Here is a 27,191-nt window from a genome sequence, read left to right as displayed (position 1 = left end):
TTGGCCTACCTACTTCTCTAGTCTCCACAAACACGGTCCCAGCCCACCACTCGCACTTCATTTTTTGTTCCTCCAGGAGGCTAAGCTTTCCCATCTGTTTCTGCACCTATTGTTCCTTCTGCCTGTAACACTCACCCAAAACTTTTTTGCAAGGGCTGGCTTCCTAAACCCTAAGCTCCAAGGTCCCTTTTGGGATGTATCTCCTGTCTACCTGTATACAGGAGAGTATCCAAGCATATAATAGGCATTCATAAGTTTTAGGTTTTCAATAACTGCCTATACCTAGACCCTAACCTTGCCATTTCCACTGGTCTGGTAGACATGGCTAAGTTCTATTACAGTAACTTTTTCTCAAAAAGCCTAGGAAAATTATTACCATCACTTTAGAGAAGTTAACTTGCTCAAGGTCAAGTTAGCTACTACTAAATGATGGAGATGGATGGGACTGCAAGGTTTAATTTTATGCTCATAGCCTAAACCACTATGCTACTTCTGGCTCCATCTACTTGTTCAACCTAACCACCACCAATTACTCCATACCCACAGTATTAAAACTTATTTACCATTTAAATACTTTCTTCCAATAAACATTTCATATTTAGTAACTGTGGATTCCATTTCCCAAGGCACACCAAAACCTGTTCAGGACAGCTGATGTGTATAATTCATTCTCAGTATAATCTGTTCTGGATACAACTTAATAAATAGGGCTCAGACAAGTATCATTAATTAAGAAATGAAAAATTTTATTAATCTTTGTAAACAACAGACACTCAAATGTTAATGGTCAATCATTACCCTGGAATAAAAAGACACTTGCTTTTAATAATGCAGAAGCAAAAACCCTTCCACCTTTAAATGAAGATCCAACCCAAAACTTGTTTCATATCTAAAAATAAAGCACCATTTTCCAAATGGTAGTTCTGGCTTTTTCAAAGCCTTGCAAACACTTCCAGACAAACTAAAAAAAAAAAAAAAAAAAAAGACAAAAAACTCAAGGCTTTTTGTGAGCTCCAATTATATGGTTCCACACACAAACATATATCTGGGAACACCTCTTCCATTCAAACCCTACCAGTAGGCTAAAATTTAATATAAACACTATAAATGTGGTCATCCATTTCATTTTCCTTATGCTCTAGCTTTCGAGTGGTACGCCAAGGCGACAAATCGCACTCTTATGCAAGAAAGTTTTAATTTAAAAATACCCACCCACCCCCCCTGCCCTGCAAATCCTAGTGTTAATTGCTAGCGTCTTTCTTTTTTGATTAGTTTTAAAAGTCAGAAAAATAAATAAATAAATAAAAGTCAGTAAAAATCCTAAGCTAGTATTTAATCACAACTTTTAAATCAGTAAGTTCATTTATTTACTTAGATTAAAAATTATGCTACCAGTCAAAAGTTGTTTAACTAGACCATTTAATCATATACATGGACTAGCACTTATCATCCTTTGTTTCGTTTAGGTTCTTCTTACCATCATATCCCTTGTATGACTTGTTCTTCTTCACTTCCCTCCTTGCCAGTACAGTGCTGGAGTGAAGCCTGGAGACACAATGGAGGGAACCCGCCTCTTCTCCCCACCCCTTTGAGATCTTGTACCGTATCACAAAATGCTACATCACTTTGGAAAGCAGACATGGTGTTCAGATGTAAATCACCTTCCCTGCTGTAGCAATTCAATGTTTTCCCTTGAACCTCCATTTACCCTCTTTTTACTAAAAGCCAATGGTGTACCAGGGAGGAGAGATTCCAAAATCTCACCACCCTTCTCTCTTAATTTAAAAAACACTGCTTCCCTGAAAATCCACTGTTGCCTTAAGTAACATTTTACTATTATACAATGATTCCCACAATACTCCAGAAAGAGCACAAAGATTTCATTCCCATTTTTGATTATCTGTTGGATCTAACTGGAGCTGAAAGAATAGAAGCCTTAAGGTAAACAGAAGGTCATCACTGGGTTTTAAGATGGGGACATTTAAATAATTCTTCCTTGAAGATATTCTTTACCCGCCACTTATTTCTACTCTGAAAAAAGTGTGAAATATGAAATTAGTAAAGTTCCATAAAAATAAAAACAAACAAGACAAAGAAGTAAGGTACCTTTCAATTTAATCAGTGTGCACACAAATTTGTAAAAATGCTAGACACATTAAGTCGCAAAGGATATTCAAGAACTCTTGTTCATGTCTAGATATTACCTTAAACCATCGAAATTTAGCTATTTATTCACATAACTATTACATGCATTTAAAGTTATATACTTACCGACTTTTCAGCATCTGCTTATCCTTGCTAGGAAAGGACAGAGTTCCTTAGAAATATACTTCACTTTAAATCTTAAAGACATCAATTGAGGGTCCACACTTTGTTTAGTGCTTATCTAGAACAATACATCACCATTGTCACATACTCAGATATCAATTTTCAGGTTTTAGAAGACTATCACTCTTCATACTAAATAAAAAGCAAGAGTTGCCTTTTTATTGCTGACTTACAAAGATCACAGCAGGAAAAACAATCTGAAAACATCCTTAGCATATACTGACATTAGCTAGGATGTGACTAAAAGCTAAAGGGGAAAAAAAAAATCCATGTGTTAACAATGATCAAACAGGGATCAAGTAATTAGAAACATACTCAGGCTAATTTCCACTGGTATACACAGTCCCAGAAATCAGTACTCCAACCAAAGCTTTTCATGCAAGGTTAGAATGATTTAAGAGTACATTTGAAATTTTCAAGCTTCACTCAGAGACTTCTGTGTAAGTGATTAGTCTGCATGACCATTTTGGGCAAACTTTCCTTAACTCTATACTCTCAGTTAACTGTTCAGGAATCGCTGGACAGACAGAAATTCTGGTCTTTAAATTTTATACCTATGCAAAATGGCAATCAAAAAGCACTGAGAAAAAAATTTTCTGTCAACTACAAAAAAATCTGTAGAAGACTTTCCTTAATGTTAGTTATGAGCAAACAAACTAACAAATATTTTTCCTATCTCACCAAAAGGAAATAATTTACATGTTAAAAGTTTCTGCAGTTATAGTCTAGTACGTGAAGATCAGAAAAAAAGTGAGTCCCAATTATTAGGAACTGTGAGGAAGTAAAATAATCACCTTAACACTCTTGAGTCAGATAATAGTTGAAGAACACAGAAACTCAAGACACTGCCATCAAAGTGTCCAACTTTAGAAAAACAGTAATACATAGAAGTATAAAATAGCAAGTACTCACCAGCAAAGCAGCTTTAAAGAGATGGTTTTAAGGAAAACCATTTCCACTGTATCTACACCATTTCTTATACAGATTAAACTGTGAAAGGCAATGAAACTTAAGCCCTTAGGGAATTTTATATATAAAAAACCAAGTGAGTATCTTATTAAAAAAATTATATTATCAGTTGATAAATCAAGGTCATTAAAACACTTAACTGAAAACATGACTTTCATATTAACATTGAGATGATCCGTTTTCAGTGGCTCATCACCATCCCAGTTTAATAGGGATAAAAGATCAGCAAGTTTTATGAACACTGTCCCATTATTATACAACTTTACACTTAAGGTGAAGAGGAAGCCATAGACTGGAGAATGGTTCAGGCTTGTGTAAACTAAATTGTACACTTTCTTCTTCTCTCTTCAGTATTTAAAATTTTTATCAACATAAAAGCATATTTAAAGCTTAAAGGAAATCTTTGAAGGATGGTTCAAGTCGACAATGAATCCCGGTAGAACTAATGAAACTAACAAAAACTTTAATGTAACTTTCATAAACAGATATGTTCTCACTGCCCCTCAAAAGGAATACACAAAGAAACCTGTCTAGACTTCCTGATAAGTCAGCATTCATTTGGTCATTAAAATATTACTTAGTTCAAAATAAAACAAACCCACAATAGTGGTGCACCAACAGAATAGGTTATAGTGTACAAAAAAGATGAACAAAATCAGTACTTAATTACAGCAAAAGTTGCTAAAAACACGTAAGATCAAAAAAGGTATAAAAAAACATTTTCTAGCTTATGATTGCACGCCACTATCACTGCTAGAGGTGAGGAAATGTGACTTATTGTCTGTTATTCATATTGTAAAAAGCTAAAAAAGTATGAATTCCGCCACAGAAGTGGCTTAAGTAGGAGACCCTGAAGCCAAACACCTGCACTCTATATACCAACATGAGCATATAGCCAATTGAAACTTCCACTGTCTTCCTCCTATGTGCAATTTATCTATTTAGGTTCAATCATAACCAGATAATAAAGGAGCAGGATTACACCTTTATTACAACTAAGGTGAGCAAACCTAGAGCTACTTTGGCCCAAATATTGTGTGTGTGAAAGTGTTCAATGGATCTCTATTATACTCACATTTAATAACTGCACAGCTTTCTTCCTTGTGTGGGTTATATGGATATGTTTGAAAAAAATAGGAACATCAGGTACTTACAGATTAAACTAACCTGTACTGGCAGGGCTGTGGGATTTTTCTTCTCTACCAGTAAGTAGCAAATGCTGAAATTCTGCTGCTAGTTAACAAAAACACAAATTGTATTAAACTGAGGAGTTCAATTCAGTTTAAAAAGTCAATGCGCATAAAATTTCCTCAGAGTCTGACATTAATACAGTCAAAAATTTTTTTCCCTAAGTCTTAAAAAATTACCTTATGTTGGCTATTAAATTTAGAGTGATCTTACGAGAATGAGTTATTAATACTGTATATCTCTTGGCTACATCTCAATTTTAATAAACCATTTTGGTATGTGTACTATGAAAACACGGGTTACTCTATTTTAAAATTCAACTTTTAAAATACTTGATTTCGTCTACGGCCATACCACCCTGAACACGCCCGATCTCGTCTAAAATACTTGATTTCATTTCCTTATACTGAAGATTTTCAATTTTAAGAACCTGGGCAGAAAAGTAAATTCTATTGCTTCTCCTACAAGTATAGTAACAAGCTAATAACTAAAAGGGAAGGCTCTGCTCAGTAACTAAAATATCTCATTTTTCTAACTCAAACGTCCAGAAACTTTAGTAATTCTTTTCTTGGTTCACTTGGGTACTTAGGCAGCCTTGTTTTATTAATAGAAACTGGGAAATGATGCAGCAAATCTTATTTATTTTCATCTTTGACTGACCACCAAACTATTTATGAATAAAATGTTAACAAGCTACATTGTAATAAATGATCTGGTGAAATCTTTCATAATGAATGTAAACCAAGGCCAGAATGCTGTCACTTTTCCTTAAGTCTAACAACACTATACAATGGTTTCTCCCAAATAATCACCACTTGTCTCTTGTGTAGTAAGCTGGGTAAACAACATTCTTCATTTTTATCCAAGCTGGGCATCAATGAATTTCATTGCCAGTTACTTATATTTAAACCAAAACTGAACATACAATTAAACCAAAACAAAACATACAATTTTTAACTATGATAATGGTTAAAAAACAAAACCCAGACACAGTAAGAATGCCACAAGGCCTAGAAAATTCCAATAAAGGACTTCCCCCTTTTTACATACAAAGCATTACAAAAACCCCTGACCCAACACAGCATATTACTGAAGCTGTGCTGTATCACAACTTTACATAGCACTACAATATTTGGAATTAATGGCTGAGATCCAAGTAATTGATTGTTAGAACAGTTTACTCACATGTATTTTCTCTACAGTTAATTTGACAAAAATTACAATACACAAACATATTTTCATAATAAAGCTGGTGGTTATTTGCCTCCTAAAGAACCTAACTATGAACCAGTCTTCATTTACAATACTTATGTTCAATTTGCGTCAGAAATAAATAGTTCAAACTAGCTTCAGTGAAGATCAACTTTGGGTCTCCAATTTCTACCTTAAATTGACTTCTATATCCTGACTAGTATAATTTCCCCTGAGAATACATGAGATTAATTAAATTTAAAGAGAGAGGGTTCAATAATTTCAAACTAGTAAGAGTTTCAAACTATTCTTTTTTGAGTTCGGAAGAAAATGAAAGGTTTTTCCTTTTATGGCCAAATTACTATGCAGAAGTATATAAAACCTAGGTCAGGAAAAACAATGCTTATAAAAAAGCAATTCTTCTCCAAGCCTTACACTGAAGAATCTAGTTTCTTTTAAAAGCTGTATTTTCCAACAAAATGCCAAGTAAAAACATGAAAACACTTAGAAATATTGGAGATATTTTAACCACAAAATTGTGAATAACCAACATGCGCATAACACTATAAGTAGCTGCTTATTTTGCCAAGAAATCACACAGAAATGTTAGATGATTTATATGCTATAAAAACAAATGGTTATTTATTAAAATGATTCAGATAACAGAAAATAAAATATTGAAAAAGAAGGTTGAGAGAGGAGTAATCTACACTAGTATTCAAATCATGAGGATTGCAAGCAGAAGTATAATTGGGAGAATGTTTACTTACAAAACTCTGCCTTATAGTCAATAGTCTTATAATGAATCCTTTCTTTTAGAAGACTTCCATAAAGAGTGAGAGAGAACCAGTTTCATTTTGGAATAACATACAAAAGTTATTCAATATGGTAGATAAATACCACCTTAAAAAAAAGACATACCTGATTTACACAAATTTTAGGTTACATGTTTCCTACTTTAAAAAATCTCATAACCAACACAAGTGTCAGTTTAAACAAAATTTTATCTCAGAAAATAAGTGACTTCAACATTTCCTTTCAGTAATTTACCAAGTTTTACCAGTGGACATGATAGACACCTGAGAGTTAAGTAATTCTTAAAATTGTTATTTGTCTGAATCACAGAACTACAGAGCTCAAAGAAACTACATCTTATCACTTTCAATAAATTATGTCACCCTTAGAAAATCCCTCCCACCCCAGCACTCAAATATACTTAAACAAGAGTATATTTCAATTATAATTATTTCAATGATCACTATTAGAAATGGGACAAGCAACTTCACGCTTGAATACTTCAATATATTGGGGCAGTGGTGGCTGTTAACAGAAAGCACCTCCAACTAAGGAGTCTTAAAAGGTGCAATTATTGAGCAGGGAATAAAATATTCCAATGGAATTTTTTCCTGGTGACACATTCTTTTTTCGAACATTGTTATCTTCTTTCCATGATTCAGTTACAGAGAAAAGCATATGTTCTAGTTACAGACGTGAAAATTTGGAATTCACTGAATGTGTATTTCTTTACGCTTCCAAGAATTAAAACCACATAGAAACACAAGCCTGAGTCTGCTAAACATTGTACTATACGTTAACTGTTACTGTTCAGAGGAAAATGCTATCTGCATAGAACAATGGCTTTAACACAGGAAGGAACAAAAGTAATCCAAGTTAATGTTTTGGCCTCTCTTCCGGTTCCCCCTTTACTTGCCCCCTACAACATATACACATAAATACTTTTCTTAACCAAATAAAAGCAATTTTTGGTTGGAAACAAACATAGATGCTTTTCGTGTGTGCATATTGCATCAAATATTGCTCAGTAAAGAAAAAAATGAAACTCAAAATTATCATTCCAAAACCACAGTTCAATATACTAACTTTACTATGTGATACAATTTCAGTTTGACTGCTTGAAAATAATCACCCATACTATAAGTCGTAATACCCAAACCCTTTTTATACCAAATGTGTAGTGTATACGCATACATACCACACATACACACCATCTTCCCACTTTTCACAGGGCTCTACATTAACATTTGCTCTAATGTGGTGAGATTTATATATATTAAAAATCACAAGCATTTCCAGATGGCTTTTCAACCTTCAATACGTATCTTTGCGATTAAAAAAAGCAGATTTCACTATCCAGTGGCATGTCTAATAATTAAACTTATCCTTGAGGTTAAATTTAATAGTTTGAGGAGAAAATAACCAGTCAGATTTTCCTAAAAAGTAAAAGGGAAAATTTGAATGAAACATATCAAGCCTCCAAATCAACAATGTCAAATTTTGTCAATTTACTAAAGTTCAAAACAAGTAATACCAGCTTTACTGAGGCTGTTAAGTATTATGTAACACAAATTACATGTCAAATATTTTGTTTATTAACACCACAGTCAAACGTGAATATTAATATAGAGCCATCTCTGCCAAGAGAGTATAAAAACCCTAAATTTAATTAAATTTAGGGGCCTTCACCAAACTTGCTGCAAGTTTGGGGACATGAATATCCAACAGCCATAAAGCTGTGAAAGCCCCTATAAGGAATAAAATAAATCCCACTTGCCTCAGACTGAACAGGGCAACACTGAGACTCAGCCTCAGCCTGTCCTATGGCAGGGCTATAGGAAGAAGAAAATTTTAATTTTAGAAAAACATTACCCAATTAATTTAAAAGACATGCATTAAAAAAAAAATCCCAATGATCAAGCAAGCATAGGAAAAAAGGAGTAGCTCTTAAAAAAAAAAAATCTATTGTCCACTGTAATTCCATTCTGAGTCCATACTTTTATTGGGACTCTCCCCCACCCCCACAAATAACTAAATTTAATTAAACTGAGTTTAAGTTCAATTATGTAACTTGATCAGTGGAATAGGAGGGCTCAAAGAATATTTACCCCATTTCTAATTGGTAAATGTGTGAGATTGCTATGACATTAAGTATTCAAGTCAAATGATATTCCAGCAGTCACTCAAAAGTTGATCCTCACCTGCTGGTCTTGTTACTGTCATACAGTAGTAAAAGCTACATAATAGAAACTAGTGCCAGACAAAAATGGTGGTTCTTTTTTTTTTTTAAGTGGTGACAACAGATGTATGCTAGAGCCAAACCTGGCAGTCTCATTAATCTGACAACCTCCTAAATTATGTTAATCACAATGCCTGCTTGTATATAACTGGGTCCCCAAAGCTGTCTTCTGTGAGGGAAGATGAAGTTTCCTTAAACTGAACTTCATCCATTATTTAAGAAAGTTAAGTCAAAGGGTTAAAATTACTTCAACATAATTTGTTCCACTCATTATTGAACCATAATATGGACCCCAGAAGCAGTTAGGTAAAAGGTATGTTCTAGAAGCTTATTATGCTCTGATGCATGCACAAATTATACATTAAATATACCAAATGGGCACCATCTGAGCCATATACATACAAACATAAGAGATGATGTGCCTAAGTCTAAGTGCTATGCATAACATTTTGAAATAACTTCTAATTAGAGTTCTACCCCTTATTCAAAAGTAGTAATCTTTTCTCCTTATAGATCTCAGAAAGCAACCTCAATATATTGGTTCTCTTTGCATTAAATGCAAATGAAGCTTTGCAAAATTTTTGAAATATTACTAACCCATTTTTACCCTCTTCCTGCCCCCTCTGCCCCACTGCTATCATCCATTCCTGGTGTGTTGATGACCCTGTACATGAAATGCTTGGGAGACACTTGGTTTGGGAAAACATTTCCTATTTAATAATTCTAAATTTAAATTATGCCATCTTGACCTTAAAGATTCTCAACCCAGGTCTTTGGCAGTATGATATACGTACTGCCAAATCTAAGAAGTATATGATAATTCCAAAACTATGTAGGTAGACATGTGTTTGTTAAGAAGAGGGGTAGAGAAAGAAATGCTTTCCTGGTGATAAATAGCACAGGAGCTATACCACCACTGAAGCAAAACAAATAGCACTTAGCTTTGTAATACTCAGTATTTTCTTTAAATCAATGACTTTACTTGTCACATATACAGACTCTTTTATGATAAAACATCCTTTAGTATTTTGTTATATGGTTAAACTTTTTTTTTAAACAAAACTTCAGATTCTGATACCTACGCCTCCACATAAGGTTATAGGGAAATGTTATTTTCGTAGCTGTCTTAACTTTATATCAAGGAAAACTAAACTTGAGTTCATAATATTAATAATTATACTTTGTACAGGTCATTTGATACTTAAATAATCATAAAAGTATTCTACAGAAGATTTAAAAATAGATGCCAAAAAGTGGTCAATGAGCTATTATTATTAGACTTGCAACACAAGATACTGAATAATAGCAGTCATCTCTACAGAAAAGTTCTCCATAGAAGAGTTTTAACATTCAAATTTCCAAGGATGAAAAGGTTAACAGCAAAAAGCCATTTAGGCTTAATAACAGAAGGCAGCCATTTAATCAAAGAAATAATGAAATCTTCCAGGAACATAATAATTTTCAAATCCATCTGTTAACCATCTTGAGAGGCATATTTATATTCTCATAATTACACTTAGAATACATACCAGTCATTAACAGCACAAAAGGCTATTACTGCATGCACCTAAGCTTCTAGATTTTGCACCTGAAAAGCTTCTGAGGTCCACTCAGTACTGCAGTTTCAAATATAATCTAAAGGAAATGAATGGGTCTGGCACTAGGCTCTAAACATCAGCAGCAGGAAGAAGGGAATATTAGGATTTACATTTTAAGTCTCTATATCTAACATGTACTGACAGCAAGGGGGTGGAAATGTGACACAATATAAAGATTTCATACTCATATAATGACCCATATATATATATATCTCTAAGTTTTTTGTCAACTGAAGGGTTAACATACAATACCACATTTACTGTCCAGTTAAAAACATGCAGCTAACGAACAACCTACAATTCAATGACAGAATCCAATGATATATCAAAACTGCATTGGTAACTACGAATTTTATTATGTGGACATCTACTCTGGCATGCATTTGTACAAACCTTTCAGGCAGTGGTCCACAGCTGGGTTACGAATAAAAAGGCATAAATTTTTCTCTCATTTTATTACAATGAAGTTTAACAGTACAGAAAAGTCACATGACCTTGGAGGGTCAGATTTCTTAAACCCTGCAACATGAGGAACTCTAAATACATTAAATATTGTTACACATTCAGACTTCCAATGTACAGGTACTTGGAGACAGTTACAGCCCTCACCAAGCTAGGTTGGGGACATGAAGTCCAACAGCATCTGAAATGCTGTGAAGGCATAACTTTACAAATAGCAATGTAAGCTTACAGAACTTGCCTTTATTAAGGTGGTATGTTCATGTAATTCCAGCGCCTTCACAATATAACGAACCAAATTTACTATACTTCACTTCTAAAAACCTAGATGAAACATGAAAAAGAAGCCATACAGTATAAATTGCAACTTCAGGAAAAGTTCCTGCTTTATTATTCCAAATAAATTTTCCCATGTAAAATAAATGTCCAATAGTTCCTGGTATGTGGGAAGATAATGTTTTTGTTAAAGTCACAATGATGCCTTATTGACGGAAGCTTGGCTATATAAACAGCACAAGTTGAGAAAAGGTTTAATCTCCAAACCTATTAAACTGGATGAAGTAAGATCAGTAACGGCCACCTTGCGACATTACAGGAGGTCTCATTCCCATCGGAGGTCGAGGAGGCCCACCTTGGTAAGGGGGCACCATTGGCGGTCCCTGCCCATATGGTGGCATAGCACCAGGAAGGTAACCCGGCATGCCTTGATGATGACCACCATACTGACCTAAAAAACACATTTAAAACACACAAAAAAAGATTCAGTCTGTGCACCATACTTTTAAATGTAATGCATTTTGCATATAAATTTGTTTTATGTGTATACTCAGAAAGCCACTAAATAAAAAAAACATAAAAAAGAGGAATACCATGAGGTGGCATTGGGGGTCTCATTCCTTGTTGCTGTGGGATGCCTGGCTGCGGTGGCATCATACCTCCAATTGGTCCAACAGGTGGATTACCAATGGGAGCCTGTCCTGGTCGAGGAAGATTACGTTGATATTTAGGTAACTGTGCTCTTCTCTCTTCCTAGGAATAAAAATATGTGAGATGTGAAACATATGAACACAGAGAGTTGTTAAACATGAAGGCAAGAAACTAAAGTCCTTATAATCATTTTTAAATGTACTTACATTCCAATTACTTTCACAACACAAATCAATCCAACTACTTAAAACCTTGATGCCTTAAGAAACGTCACCTAGTTTTATATTTGCAGTATGTTATGTTTGAACAACTTTCCAGGAATTATAAATTGCTTCAGCAAGAAACTGTGTAATGAAGAAAGTGTATGTACAGTAAGCAATCTGCAGATTCTATCTCACACTTAACTACTTCAATTCATTTACAAGTTTATGTCCAACTAAACTAATTTTTAAGAGTAAGAACCCAACTCCCTACCTTCTTTTAGACATAGTGTTACGGGAGGGGGAATGCATCTAAGATCAAAATATGCAATATTCACTTTGTTTTGTGAAGTTAGAATGGTAAAAATAAATTTGAATGGTAAAAATCACTTAGCATTCAATCAGATCATAAGACCACTGGTACACAAATTAAAACTTTTTCAAATGAACAAGTTGCTACAATAGTACTCAATCAAACTCTGCTAGTAAAAAATTGTAAACAACTTACCAGTGATATATCCTCATCTGGATGGATCAACTTACTGGTTGCACTGGTTGTGGTGAGTGTAGCAGGCTTACTTGTAATGGAAGCTGCTGGTTTAGCTGCAGTGCTATTTGTTGTACTAGTGGTTGAAGCTGTAGACTGTGTATATGCAGGGAATGTAGGCTTTGGTGGTTCTGTAGTTGTTGCAGGGGTACTATTTAAGGGCTTGAAATCTGTACCAACAGGTCCCTGGACAGCTGCCTGAGCCTGTAAAACAATCTTTCATCAATAAAACCTCAAAACTGAAATATATCTACTACCAGTTTAACTTAAAAGCAATACACTAGCATTCAATAAGGGACAAAATTTTAAATGAAAACTAAGTTAACATGATCAATCCACAAAATTTAAGGTAACATAAAATATTGAAAGATGCTGAATCAAAGCACAACTAAAACACAGCAGGGGAAACAAGAAACAAGACTGCTTATGTAATTTTTCAGACAGCATATATCTCCTCACCAAAAATTAATTTACAAAGCTTTGTATTATTCCTAATTGATGAACTACTGTACTGTATCATGAAATAAAGTATGTTCAATTTTCATTACACTAAATTATTTTTAAAAAATTGATCTACCAAACAAAAAAATAAGAAAAAGTCAAATTATAGAATACAAAAAAATGTTTGCATAAATTTCAGTTACTAAGCCTACCATAAACAATCATCAATGGTGACACATTAAACATATGGCCTTCAGAAGTATTCTTTATATAGTAATACAATGTCCGCTCAATTAACAATGTCTGTATGATTATGATGGACAAAAGGGTTCAGTAGAGCTTTTAAGTATAAAGTTACCAGTAATAAATTTGTTACTTTCTGTAACACTATGCCTCTGAAACATGTAAACTAGGCCAATTTTTAGAACCAAATGCAGAGTACTAAATTTCCTTACGTTATATGTGATGCATTAAACAGCATAAAACAGAATAGCTTAATCATGCATCAAGCTAACCATTGGCCACTATAATGCACTTACTGCTTACATGCTTTTAACCCTTTAGAGCCATAGGAGTTTGGGGTACATTTTTTTCTATTAGTATGTGGTTCAAATTTTCAAATACCATTGATTTATAAACCATTTATTTATTTATTTTTTAAATTAAATAATATATTTTTGGGAAAAGATTAAGTTTTTAAGTAGGGTCCAAAGGGTTAAGTTATAAAGCCATTTTAACAATTTTAAACTGCAACTTCCTGCGTACTTGTGCTGTGCTAGGAAACAGAGCTTTAGAAGATGCAGACAGACTTTCTGAATTGGATGAAGCTGTACTTGAGCTTGTTACAGGTGTCCCCATCTGTAGCATAAAAGAAAGGAAACAATGAAAAGTCTCCAAACAAATGGGTGAAAATAAGCCACGTGGTAGACTTTTTTCCAGTATAGATTGCACTTCTGTAAATGCAAAATACAATGCAATCAAAACTGTTTTATATATAGAGGTAGGCAGTTAATGCATTTACAATAAACAGAGTGACAGTATGAGTTTCAAAAAAACTTTAATTCTATATCAATAAATCTAATTAACCATAGTTTTTTCTTCCCCCTAAACCTAAGGTGTTCTGCACTATGGTATTTCAAAACTGATACCTTAAACTGAGAATTATGATGCATTACTTAATTCTCTCAGTAACAGTATTTGCCAAAAGTTTAATAACATCCCTCAGAAAAAAGATCACCCCCAATCTGAAAAACATAAGTTAATATGCTTTAAAAGGCACTTAAAAAGTAAAGCTTGTTAATTTAGCAACTACAAATAGGAAAAAGTTGAAAAAAGAAAACATCTAATGGATCATTTTAAGGTGAACAATAAAGAACATAACATACATCCTGATCTTTTGAATTCTGAATGAATGAAATACACCTGCCTAATTCAGAATGAAACTGGGGTAACAACCATTATATACATACTACATATAAAATAATCTTTTGCTTCTGAGTTCTGGTGAGGGGTAGAAAAAAGACGAGTAGAAATACCAGTTTGACTAGGTCAAAATCCATTAAATGATGCCCTTCCTACAACAGTGCAACATTGTTTAACAATTCTAGATTTAAGGAAGAGCCCCAAAATAATCTGCTACAGGTTTCAGGATTTTACATTTTTGTCTTTGGTTTCATTCTACCCAGAGCTCATTATGTAAAAGAGGAGTTCTTAACATTTTTATTTAAGCTCCCAGAAAGTAAATTTCCATTTCTAATAAAGTGAAGAATAACCAGCATTAACTATTATGAAAAAACAACATACAACACTATTCTCTGGTTTCAGTTAATCTTTTATGAGTAGAGAAAATCAATGTGTGCAAACATGGGAGAGAATAGGCCACTCCTTAGTACAATAAATAAATTATATTAAAAAGATTAAGAACTACTTAAATAACCTATGACAAACTGAAGGATTTCAGTAAACTGCACTTTACCTTTACATATTAATGCACTCCTTTTCCAAGAATTTCGCCTTACCTGTCCCGCACTGGGGAAAAGAGGCTTAGTAACTGGAGGCTGCGGAGCCGGAACTGTTGCTGTTGGTGCAGGTGGTCTGTTAAGAATACCTGGAGCTGAAACAGCCTGTGCCTGAGTCATTGGAGGAATTCCAGGACGTGGAACAGGAGGGGGCATACCTGCAGAGAATTAAAAAAATTCGTAGCCAATTAAAAAACAAAAAAACCCTATGCTGTAAAATTACTAACTCTTGACCTCTGAACTCAAAGAGGCCCAGAGAACCTAGGCATTTGCCACTTGGAACAACTCTGCCTCCAACTTTCTACATGACTTTGTTCCTCTTTAAAATTTTTAGATGTTTAAGATACCACAAGAAAACCTATATATAGGCAGAGCAACAAGTAGGCCTACTGATATTTACTAATGCAATAAAATTTTCAAACATACAGAATTATTTCAATCATCTAATAGACAGATGTTTCCAGAACTCTAATGCAAACTGCAATAAAAACTATTAATAGGTCATATACTCATAAAAATTATTCCAGAAAGGAAGTTACTCCACCTAAATACTTTAATACATACATTTTCCTAAATGCACCACTAGCCGTTCTTTCAAGTGCCTCAAGGTAACTTAAACTTTTACTGACTTTCTATTAGCAAATGAATACAGGTTATTTTTCTTTATTCCTTTAAAGGTCTAAAGTTATGTCAGATGATAATGTATGTGAAGCTGTTGCCTAAAAATTAATGGTTGCGCTAGCTATGATTCAAATTTTGCTGCTGCTTTATTTTTCCTGCTCCTTTTATACTATCACTTGAGTACATGTGAATCTGTTATGGATTGCAAATCAAACGTGCTAGGACTAAAAAACCAGGCAATAGATCGAGAGTCTCATGGAAATCTGTGTGGCACACTTATTTCTTGGGCTAACCAAATCCCATCCCCTCACATTATATTTTGTCAAGATATTTTAATTAATTTGCAGGCTTCCTTGTACCTAGGGGGTCCATTAGACCTTTTTCTGGCAAATGATATCTAAGAGGCTAAGAGCTTCTGGGAAAGTTACTTTGCCATAAAGTAAAAGAAATAAAAAGCATCCTTTCTTGCCTGAGTCATCTTGGATCTACTGAGTAACATGTCTGAGGAACAAAAGCTAAGGCTGGCAAAGTGGCAAATTTAAGAAAGTATGGGTTCTTGTTATCACCGTAGTCATCAAATCTACCACTTAGGGTTGGATTTTTCTGTTACGTGCTAAGGGTCTCCATCACTTGTCTAAAATATTCCTAATATGTATAACCACTCTTTAAGTCACAAGCTCAATGACTCATTCTGGTTGCTTTGAAGACTACTTTTTACTACGAAGACTACTTTTACTGTCTATTAAAACACACACACACACATACAAATAAAACCACAGTAATTTCTCACAGTAATTTTAAAAGAAGTTGCTAACCTATAGAAAATTTAAAATCACATTGCACCAATGCTCATAAATTTGTTATTCAAAATACTTAAGAATAAAACATGCCTGTCATATTAAAAAGGAAATTGTCTAACATTTCATACCTGGTGGCATACCAGGCATCAGAGGTGGTATTCCCGGTCCAGGTGGCATCATTCCACCCATTGGCATCATTCTATTAGAAAGCAAATTTCAAGAGACAACTAAAGTTAATTAACAGCATAAAACATTAGAAAATATTCTAGCTAAAAGCCTGAAACAACAATAAAGACTTGAATTTGACCTCTAATATTGAAATCTATCGAAGTGAAAGAACATACAACACACTAAAAACAATCCTATCAAAATAAATCCCCTAAAGCCCAGCAAACACTCTGGTTTACCAGAAGAATAGGGGGAAAAAAATTCAGTGTCTGTTAAAAGAACATTTTAATACATTGAAAGTTACTGAGAACAAATATTTTACTCTTCTTAAAAACAAGAGGCCTTATCTAAAATGTGTAACTGGAAAACAAAATCACTTTCTGTCTCACTTGGAATATATCCACAGAATATAAATAAAAAAACAAAACCAAAAAACCTACCCCCTTAAACAGAACCCTCCATTTTAGAGCTGTCAGATTTTTTCCAAAAAGAAAAAATACTAAGTGTATTCTATGGACTGAAGAGTTTTCTTTTTGGGGGGATGGGCACACATAAACCACCATCAAAATGAAAGATAACCAAAACTAAACTCACAGCCTCTACTTTTTATGTAGAAAGCTCCTAACACTAAACCAGGACTTAAAAGCATAACCCTTATTTATTTTCCTTTCCTTAGAAGAGCTCACCTTCAAATATCAGTGTCCAATTCACTTAAAAAAATCACAAGTTTTGTGAATTTCTGATTTAGGATTCTTAAACACAATAACTTCTACATATAGGTTTTATTAAAGAAAATTCAATTACTTTCCATAATAGAGCATGTGATTTCACAAAAGAATATACTCTTTCTTAAATATCAACCTTCTCTACTAAGTCTCATAACTTTTAGCAGCTTGGGGAAAACAGCTGCAAAGTTAGAAAATGATTTATGTGGGTCTATTACTATTTCCTCAGATGTTTTTTAGTTCCCTCCTTTAAGAGATCTGTGTCAGTTTGCAAATTTTAGAAGTTTTAGTGAGGAAGGTTAGAAAAGTTTTGAAGTCAACTGAATAGATACCATTAAACACACAAAAAAATGACATTATGATTATACCTCCTGAATTACATTATGAATGAGATGCTTACATGTTTTCACCGCAAAATGACTGGGTGTATTTTCTCTGATGATGCAATCTGTGAAAATGTATGACAAAATCAAAATCTAACTGTGATTTTCAAAATACAGTGGGAAAGTGTATTGTATACCTTTCACATCCAACAATATTTTTAAGTAAAAGTGATGAGCACGGGCACCTCATATTCATTTTAGTTCTTGAAGATTTGACAAATCATTTACAGAGTTTGCTTCTGTCACAACTACAAAGTGTCATGGACAGTTCTGAATCTCAAAAACTCAAATCTACAACCAACTACTTTAATTACATCAGATGCAATTGAAGCAGATGGCTGCCTACATTTATCCTAAAACCCAAAAATCTATTCTCTCCAGAGGCAAATTTATATTCCTTAAATTTATTAGTAATTTCTTTATTAGATAAGTTTAATAATTAATAGAGCCCATACCTTTTAGAAGCAAAAAAAACAAAGAAAACCCCACAAAGTAACATTTAATTGATGTAAACACCCAAGCTGAGAAAGATCACTACTAGGCACCAGCTCACAAGTTAATTAAAAGAGTTTCCTTACCCAGGTGGCATTCCTGGCATAACTGGTGGCATTCCTGGCATCAGAGGAGGAACACCTGGCATTAATGGAGGTATGCCTATAAATAAGAATTTTCACCAAAAAGAAAACATACAAAAAGAAGGAAAAGTTAATACTTCTAATCTGTATCAATGAAGACTTGAGAATGTTAAATTGTAAGAGGCCTTAGGTGCTACCTGGAGGCATTCCTGGTGCTCCTGGAACCGGTGGTAGTCCTGGTTGTGCCATTGGGGGGATATAACCTTGCTGAGGCTGAACAGGCTGTGGTTGAAATGAAGTCGAAGCTGCAGAGTCATCATCATCATACTCATCGGAATCATCTTGCTGCTTCTTTTTTTGACTCTCTGCTAAAAAAGGTTCAATTAATTTTTCCCACAAAGTAAAAAAAAGAAAAAGCAAGTCTAAGACATTCAACAATTAAAAAACTTTATTTCGGTGCAACTAGCTCTTGAGATTTTTTTTGCAAAAAAAATTCGGCCAACACTGTTCTTTACTCTTTAAATGGTTTTTCAATCTGTATTAAGCAAGAAGGTTAACATTCCCTCCCTATTCTTCTTCTTTTTTTTTTTAATTAGTTGGAGGTCCCTCCCTATTCTATGGCAGGCGAAAGTCATTTTCCTAAATCAGCTATACTCTACATAACAAGCTTCCTATTCCACTCCAAAAGGTAAATTATGACAAAGCAGTCTGACCTCCCTGTAATGCTTTTCAAAATAAAAAATTTCTTAGGTTATTAAGAAGATTCTATCATTTGGAAAGAAGAGGACTGCAAATACCAAGTCAAATACAGTACTAAAAATTTACAACTAGTGATTTCATAAATCTAAACAAGGTACCTTCATTTTTAAAGGCCTTAACACGTGCTGTATCTACCTGGAATTCAGTTATGAGCAAAAAAATAATGTATGAAATTATCCAAACAGTACCATGTATACAAAACAAAATCTATTAATTTCAAACATAAGACAAAAAAACTCAAAACTCTGGAATTCTGAATAGATCTAATGTGCGGTGCTATGCTTAGGTGCTCAGTGTGTCTGACTCTCTTCGACCCCGTGGACTGTAGCCTGCTAGGCTCCTCTGTCCAAGGGGATTCTCCACATAAGAGTACTGGAGTGGGTTGCCATGCCCTCCTCCAGGGGATCTTCCCAACCGAAGGATCAAACCCAGGTCTCCTGCATCGCAGGCAGACTCTTTACTATCTGAGCCACCAAGGAAGCCCGAATAGATCTAATACCGACCATTAAATTTATACTTTAAAATAGTAATAATACTCTCATTAGTGAAGCTTTATTAAGAAATTTATTTATTAAGCATATACCTTAGTATTTACCTTGTGTTTTTTGTTCAAGAAGTCGTCTTCTTTCATCCATATCTTTTTCTGGAATACCTTCCATACCATATATTTCCAACTCTATGTCTGTTCTCCCAGGTATTGCATTTGGTACTGCATCTATTGTCTCTTTATGCACCTAAAATTAAAAAACAAACAAATCCACACAAACAAAACACAAGCCTTCCATTAGATAGACAAAACTGTCTCATGAAAGTCTTTTTTAAAAAAGAATTTTAAATTACTCATAGACTATTTAGTATAAAGGTAAAGAATAACTTGTTCTATAGTGAGACTGAATTCAACCCCCCAGCTTTTCAGAGTCTGGACAAATCATTTGACCTAAGCCTCAGTTTACTTCACCTAATTTACTACCTAACTCCTCAGGTTATTTTTAAGATTAAAAAAAAAAAAATTGTATATAAAAAGCACTTGGCAAAAAATAAATAAATAAATAAAAAGCACTTGGCAATGTGTAGCTTATAATCTTGTTTGAATTATTAGCAATGAAGTAACAGTACTACTCAAATCAGGGAAGTCTGAATTAAGTAATGCTTATGAAGCCTTATTATATTAAATAAATAATAAATAAATAAAGTGAAATTTCCAATATTGTACTTGACAAGCTAGTAATTACAAACCACAAAGTGACATTTATAATTAGCATTACCCACAGCTAGTGAGTCACCTAAGGAGCTTAACACCGCCATAGCAGAGAACCTGTCCCTATCTCTGAATGTATTTGGTTGATCACAAAAAGAAGTTCTTAAGATGTGTTATTGTATAACACTGAGGATTCAGGACCTTTTTTCACTGTATGGTCTTTGCTAGATCAAACATTTCTAACCCTCAGTGAGTAACTTCTGCCAATATGGTAAAACCCTGGTCAGTCTTAGTTCCTTCAGCAAAATGTTTTAACTTAGGTTAAAGGATGTCAAAGTAGTTACCACTGGCTTCAACTGGAACCTTATCAGAAATGCAAATTCTCAGGGCACACCTGAGTCCTACTGAATCAGAAACGCTTGGGTACAACCATGAATCTAGGCCTTCAAGGTGATTCCTTTGCATGTTCAAGTTTGAGAACCACTTTTATACGATAAGGGTAATGACTTTGATACAGTTCTCCAAGTAACACATTTTTCTTTTCCTTTAAGACTCTTTCACAGAACAGAAGGTAAAGAAAACTTTTTTCTTCCTAGAAGAGTATCTCAAAGATTTTAAAAACTGAAATGCAAATCAAACTTAGAAATTATCTTATTATGATTAAAAGATGCATGAATAAAGCTACTCAATAAATCATGTAATTATTCCCTCCCCAAGTTTTTTAGAATGTTACTTTTCTTGATGATGAACATGAAGTCATCTCTATGTTCTCTAAAGAAATATAGCTACACCCACAGACACAGTAACTAGTTTTCATTACGCTTCTAAGTGAGGAGGGGAAAAACATCTTTTATCTATAAAAACTGGAGCATGTGTCTAATTTAACTGCCATGCCTATGTCACAGGCTGCTATAAAAATATATAGACAATTTTTTTTAATAAATAGACAATTTCAATTAAATACATTACTAATAGTCCTTCCAGCTTTCATTACATTTCTTTGCTCTTCTCTTATAGTACAACTCCCTGAAACAGTGCCTCTTCTTTCCCTCTCATTTCTCTTACAAGCACTCCAATCAGCCTTTCATCTTCTTCATCCTAGGAAAGCACTCCTGGCAAGTAATCAATAACTTGTACTTTGATCAAACCACTCTTCGTCCTGTGCTTTCTTGACCTACCACTAGCTTTGACTTAACTCTCTCCTTAAAACACCTCATTTGGCTTCCAGGGCACTAGTCTCTTGGTTTTCCTACCTTCTCAATCTTGATAGGTTTATTTCAATCATCTGGTTTATTTTAATCAGCATTACCTCTAAATGCTGGGAGACACCCAAGGTGGAGTCCTTGCACCTCTTTTCTATCTATACTCCTCAAGGACATTTAGTATCATGGCTTAAAATAGCCATCCTTATATTGTATCCTTCCAAACTTCCATCTTTAGCTCCAACTTCTCTAAACTATAGACCTGCAGATTCAACTGCTTATATGCCATCTCCATCTGGATATTCAGTAAGACCTTCTCAACACTAAAATAAGATGATTTAGTATTCTCACCTCTAAGCCTATTCCTCCCAAAGCTTTCTAGACATCAGTGGTTATCCCTTGGTATCGAGGAGGAACTGGCTCCAGGACTACCCATCTCATACCAAGGATGCTCAAGTCCCTCATATAAAATGGCATAGTACAGTCACCCTCCAGTATCTGTGGATTTCTGAACTTGAGGGTTCAATCAACTGACTCCCAACTGTGGTTGGCTGAATCCACAGTGATATCAGAATACCAAGGGCCAATAGACTATCACTGTATTCAACTCACTTTTCACAGCGCTCAAGCCAAAAACCTTCAGATCATCCTCCACCCCTCACTTTCTCACCTTCCACATCTAACCCATCAACAAATTCTTATCTCTGTCACCATCACCTCTTGCCTCCTCCAATACTCCTAAGGTGGTCTTACTGCACTCTACAGTCTATTCTCAACCTTACAGCCAAAATGACCCAAAGTACACCAAAGCATGTTACATTTCAATTAAAACCTCCCATTTAATTCAGACAGACTTAAAAGAAAGGGAGCAGCCAACAAGACCTCCTATATAAAGTAGCACATTGCTGCTCTTCCCTCAATATAAGATAATACTCCTGATGTAACAGTTTCTCATTTGCTGTTCCCTGGAATCTCTCCCTCACCCTCTTTGATCTCCGTTCAGATGTCAGCTTGTCATTCAGGCCTTTACTATCTTATGGCCCTCCCCTATTCCCCTCTACCTAGTTTTAGTTCTCTATCATGTATCAGCATAAGACTAAGTAAACAATTATAGGTTGTTTTCCTCCACAGTATTGATCTAAACTTCACAAAAATGACTATTTTATTCATTGCTATATATATGGTGCTTCAAACACTGTACAATGCTGTCTCACATAAATGGTAAAGTCCTGCATCTGTACTATACAATAGTCATCCACCAGTCACATGTGACTAAGCAATGGAAATGTGGCTATAATGTGACTAAGGAATTTAACTTCTCTTTTTTAAATTTCTTTTAAAATTGTCACAGGTAACTAAGTGACTGGGTTTCCCTCATGGCTCAGCAGTAAAGAATCTGCCTGCAGTGCAGGAGACCTGAGTTCAAAGTGGCAACCCACTCCAGTATTTTTGCTGAGCAATTCCAAGGACGGAGGAGCCTGGCAGGCTACAGTCCAGGAGTCAAAGAAAGTCAGACAGGATTTAGCGATTAACAACAGTGATTGCCACAATGGAAAACTGCAGATGTAGCAGGCACTTAGATTTCTGAATGGATTTCAAATTACTGATTGGCTTGATAGAAGTGAGAAAGATCTACAAAAACTTATTTTTAAGCTTAGGGAAGCAATAATCTTGTTTTAATTTACCTCCCTGCCTCCTACCAACAGTAATTTCCAATGGGGATTCCTTCATCTCACGCCTCTCTAGGGTCCAATTACGCAAAAATTCAGGCAGCTCTAGGACTGGCAAAGTAGAAGAAATGTTGAATAAAACAGATCTTCAAAAATAAAACTTGCTAGATCTTCAGAAGTATACATTACAAAGCTCCCGCTACTTAGAAATGAAAAAAAACCTAAATTTTAAATGAAATACAGCGCTACCCTTCCATGGAATAAATGGTGGAACTAAACCTAGCCCCAGGCAGGCAACGGGATTGTAACAAATCCTTCAATGGCAGAGTAATGGCAGTTAATTATGTACTACTACTTTTTTTTTTCCCCCAAAGGTTTATTCACTCAGTCATTTGCGACCCCATGGACTGTAGCCCACCAGGATCCTGTGTCCATGGAATTCTCCAGGCAAGAAGACTGGAATGGGTTGCCATTTCCTACTCCATATGTACTAATTCTTACAGGAGTAGAACTGGTCAGACTGTCTACAAAATTTAAATCACTGATCTTTGTTTTTTCGCCCAAGTATTGAGGAAATATTTTGTGATTTCAGCCTGTCACATATCTAACTAGGATGAAGATATCAATAATTTAAAGGCAAATACTAATAAAAATTCTTTAAACATAGAAAATCAATCGTTTATCTTCTCCATGGCTAAACTATCTTTTTTTTTTTTTTTTTTAAATTAACTGGTCATCTTATCCAATCTTTTGCAATGAACAACAACAAAAAACACCCTTGGGTTTCAAAAAGAAATTCAAGGTTTTTCCTCCATGTTGTTTCCAAACTACGAGAGAGCAAAAATTAAGAGAAGAAAACTCCTTACCTGCATGCAATGAATAGCCAAGCCAGGTCCTGTATACAGTTTCTTATGACATATGTGGCATTTAAAATGCTTCGCTTTTTGGTGCTGTATAAGGATCTTCTCATCATCAAAGTCTCTATTACAATACCTGATCACTAGTGTTAAGGTACAAAAATATAGCACAATAACATTACTTAGAGAAAATAAATATGCAATTAAAGAGAACACTATTCACTACTTAACATTAAAAACGGAGAACAGCTAAAGCCAAAAGTACTTTGTATAAACTCTGCTTTTGGTATTATATAACTAGAAACAAACCTGCCACTAATTTTGGAATTTTCAATGTCCCGGAAGCCCACAATCTCTCTTCACCAACCCTAAATAAACACATCTCCGTAGACCGTAGGCCATATAGCTTTGTCAAATTTCAGCGTTTACCAGATTTATGTGAAATTAACTTTTGTTCAATCTCTCAACATTTTACAAACGCACGTTGTTAACTGCAAGGGATCAATGTTTATTAAAGAAAAACAACAGTTTATACCGACAAAACTTCAAGGATTAAGTAGAACATAAAAATAATCAGATTAAGAATTTACATTTAGAATTTAACACTAATTTGGGATCTGAAAATAAGTTCACTGCGAGTAAAAGTAACCGTTTCCTATAAAAACCCATAAAGTTGCCTGCAATTCAGAATTTATGTTGCCAAAAGTTTCATTTAAACTCACATTAAGAGTTATGTTACCGAGCATTAACTCAGCAATTAGATTTTCCTAAAAGCACTTTAACAAAACTTGTAACCATTTTTCAACTATTACAAAAATAAATTCAGTTCTGTAGCTAAGCTTTTTTAGGTACAGGACAATAAATAAAAACAATAAAAACAACTGGAATGTAGTTTATTAACGTTTCGGGGGAGGGGGGGGGAAGACGCCACGTTTTATTCCTAAAATGCATTTTTTCACTACTAGAAAACTAGGTAGAAAAATAAGTAACCCCACCCTGTTACTTCTCGAAGATTAAGGCGCCAGAGGGTGAGACGCGGAAGCTAGATCTACCCCCCCACCCCCGCAATAAAAAGGGGGGAAGTGGGGGGGGGGAAGGGCTCGAAATCAGAGTTGACTAACAGAAACCTTTACGAAACCACTGATTCCACCAGAAAAAGAAAGTGGGTGACAGACTCCGGAAGCTCTCTCCTAATCCTCCAGAATCAATCAGCGTATTATACTCGAAGTCCCTTTGTGGAATCGTCAACAAAACAACGGAGTATGGCAGAAGAGTCCTCAGGGGACTCTGTCCTTGGTGATGGGGTCCGAGCCGCCTCAGGGGGTCAACGCTCGCACCAAAGCAAGAACCTCTTGAGTCACTAAGTCCCACGACCCACAACTGCCAGAGCCTCTCGCCCCAGGGCCCCTACTTTCTGACGAGTCTTCACAAATCCAAGTCCAACCACCAAACCACCGACCTCGAGGCCTAGATCCCACTCTCCGCCATAGGCCGAAACCAGGCCTCTCCTAGCCAGTCATCACTAACCGGCGCCCCCGCTTGGCCTCGACTTCAAAACGACAAAGGATACCAGCACCACGGCTTCAGCTGCTTCTTCTTCTTGCGACCCATAACTGCGCTCTACCGACAAAAAGAGGAGAAAACAAACAGGAAAAAACAGCGTGAAGAATAGCTCACTCTCCGACCCAACTGCCACCACCGCGTCCCACAGGAAACATCCACAAAATGGCCGACGCCTTCGCTCGCCGCTCTGTCTCCCGTCAGGCTCTGCGGCCGGAGGCGGTGCCAAGCCGGGAAGGGTCACGTAACGCAGGCCTCCGCCCTAAGTGGGTGGAGACTCGCGGCCGTGTCGGGCTGGCGGCCATCTCGTCCGTGCTTGCCGTCTCGGCTTTCGTGTGCGAGCGAATTTCTCAGAGCTTATTTTTCTTTATAAAGGATGTGGTGACCCATTTACGCCGAGACGCTCGCGTATTGGAGGGGTGAGCAGGGGGTGGAAAAGCTGAAAAGAATCCCCAGCGTAATTCAGGGTAAATTACAAATAAAGGATAACTGAGACAGCACCCAGTTTTTCGTTTTGTTTCATTACCCTGATTAACTCTTTGTAGTAAGCGGTGGACGTTTTTCTACTACGACTAAGAAGTCGCAATCTCAGCCTAGTAACTCACACATTGGTGATAGGTGCGTAAAGTACGCAGCGTGGTCACCGAGGTGATGAAAATACGAGGTGTTGGCAGGCCTCAAAGGAGGGGAGCCTTTTTATAGAGCCTTGGCGGTCATCAGGGTATCAGGGCAGGTTGCCGGAAGAGTGAATGGGAGCAAGCGAGGTGGAGGAGAGGGTATTTCCCTAAGGGTGCAAAAAGTGCAAGTCTTTGAGCCTGCGCACCTTAAAAAAAAGCTAGAGGTAGTAAGGTTGGAGGTGGTAGTGAGGGGGCTGATGGCAAGAAATGATGCTGGGGAGGCTGGCAAAGATGACTTCTTGAGATTCTCAAGCAGTCTGAGAAGTTGCGTTTTATGCTGAAGTCCCTGGGTAGCAACCTAGGAGTTTTAAGAGGACAGTTAGAGAATAACACAAATAAGAGTATAGTTGCTTTAGAGTCCAGGTGCTTGGGATCGTTTTCTACCGCCTATTTGCATGACTTTGGGCAAGCCACTTAAACTTCTCTGCCTGCACTTACACCACAGTTTGTCATAGAGAAATAACTACTAATGTAAATTACATGTTCCTATTAAAAGGAAAAAATAATAGCGGATATCCATGAAGCATTTGTGTGCCAGACAAGGCGTAAGTTTCACATTACTTGTCTCAACAAACATGTGATGTAGGTGCCACTGTTATCACCCGGTTAATACAGATGAAAAAAGAGAGCTTAAGGGAGGGAGTCGTCGTCCAGGGGTTAGTGGGCCCTTAAAATCTACATAGCATAAATAAATAAATAGAAGTATTTTTTGTTTTAGGAAGAATGAATAAAATGCTTTTCTGCAACTAATGTCCTACTTCAGACCAGTTTGATCTCTTATCCAGGTTACTGTCACATTCTCAGTCTCCAATCCACTGTTCTCACTATTGAGCCAAAATGTTTTATAAAAAACTCAACTCTAACTCAGCTCCATACTTACTCTGTGACTTTGTGTAAATTACTTCAACTCCCCCACCCCACCCACATTTTTTTCTGGCTGCACCCTGCCTCTTGGAGTGAAAGCATGGACCGCTAACTACAAAAAGGGATTTTTTTTTGTAAGACTCAGAGTTAGGCATAGAAGGAAAACAATATGAAGAGATACAGAAGACAACCACCGTAAGTCAGGGAGAGAAACTTAGAAGACTCTTTCCCC

General features: G+C 35.7%; 1 protein-coding gene across 9 annotated transcripts; it reads right to left on the bottom strand.

Moving 5' to 3' along the window:
• Nucleotides 1–725: 725 nt before the first annotated feature.
• Nucleotides 726–25,615, bottom strand: ZNF207 (zinc finger protein 207). Of its 9 annotated transcripts, none has more exons than XR_010659722.1 (14): nucleotides 25,429–25,615; nucleotides 23,868–23,994; nucleotides 19,527–19,665; nucleotides 18,370–18,540; nucleotides 18,176–18,251; nucleotides 17,615–17,662; nucleotides 16,450–16,520; nucleotides 14,901–15,058; nucleotides 13,648–13,740; nucleotides 12,403–12,645; nucleotides 11,637–11,796; nucleotides 11,009–11,494; nucleotides 8,249–8,303; nucleotides 726–4,530 (listed from the first exon to the last, which is right to left on the bottom strand). XR_010659722.1 is itself a non-coding variant. In XM_065910613.1 (12 exons), the coding sequence occupies exons 1-12, from the start codon at nucleotides 25,467–25,469 to the stop codon at nucleotides 11,334–11,336; spliced, it is 1,488 nt and encodes a 495-aa protein (XP_065766685.1). In that variant the 5' UTR covers nucleotides 25,470–25,615; the 3' UTR covers nucleotides 10,749–11,333. The 9 variants fall into 9 exon arrangements, 6 of the variants coding, with proteins under 6 accessions (XP_065766685.1, XP_065766686.1, XP_065766689.1 ...); XR_010659723.1 differs by having other exon boundaries at nucleotides 726–4,527; XR_010659721.1 differs by having other exon boundaries at nucleotides 726–8,303.
• Between the last annotated feature and the right edge of the window lie 1,576 nt (nucleotides 25,616–27,191).

This window comes from Muntiacus reevesi, chromosome 18, assembly GCF_963930625.1.
Source record: "Muntiacus reevesi chromosome 18, mMunRee1.1, whole genome shotgun sequence".
NCBI classification, from domain to species: Eukaryota; Metazoa; Chordata; class Mammalia; order Artiodactyla; family Cervidae; genus Muntiacus; species Muntiacus reevesi.
This window is presented reverse-complemented; position numbering and strand designations above follow the sequence as displayed.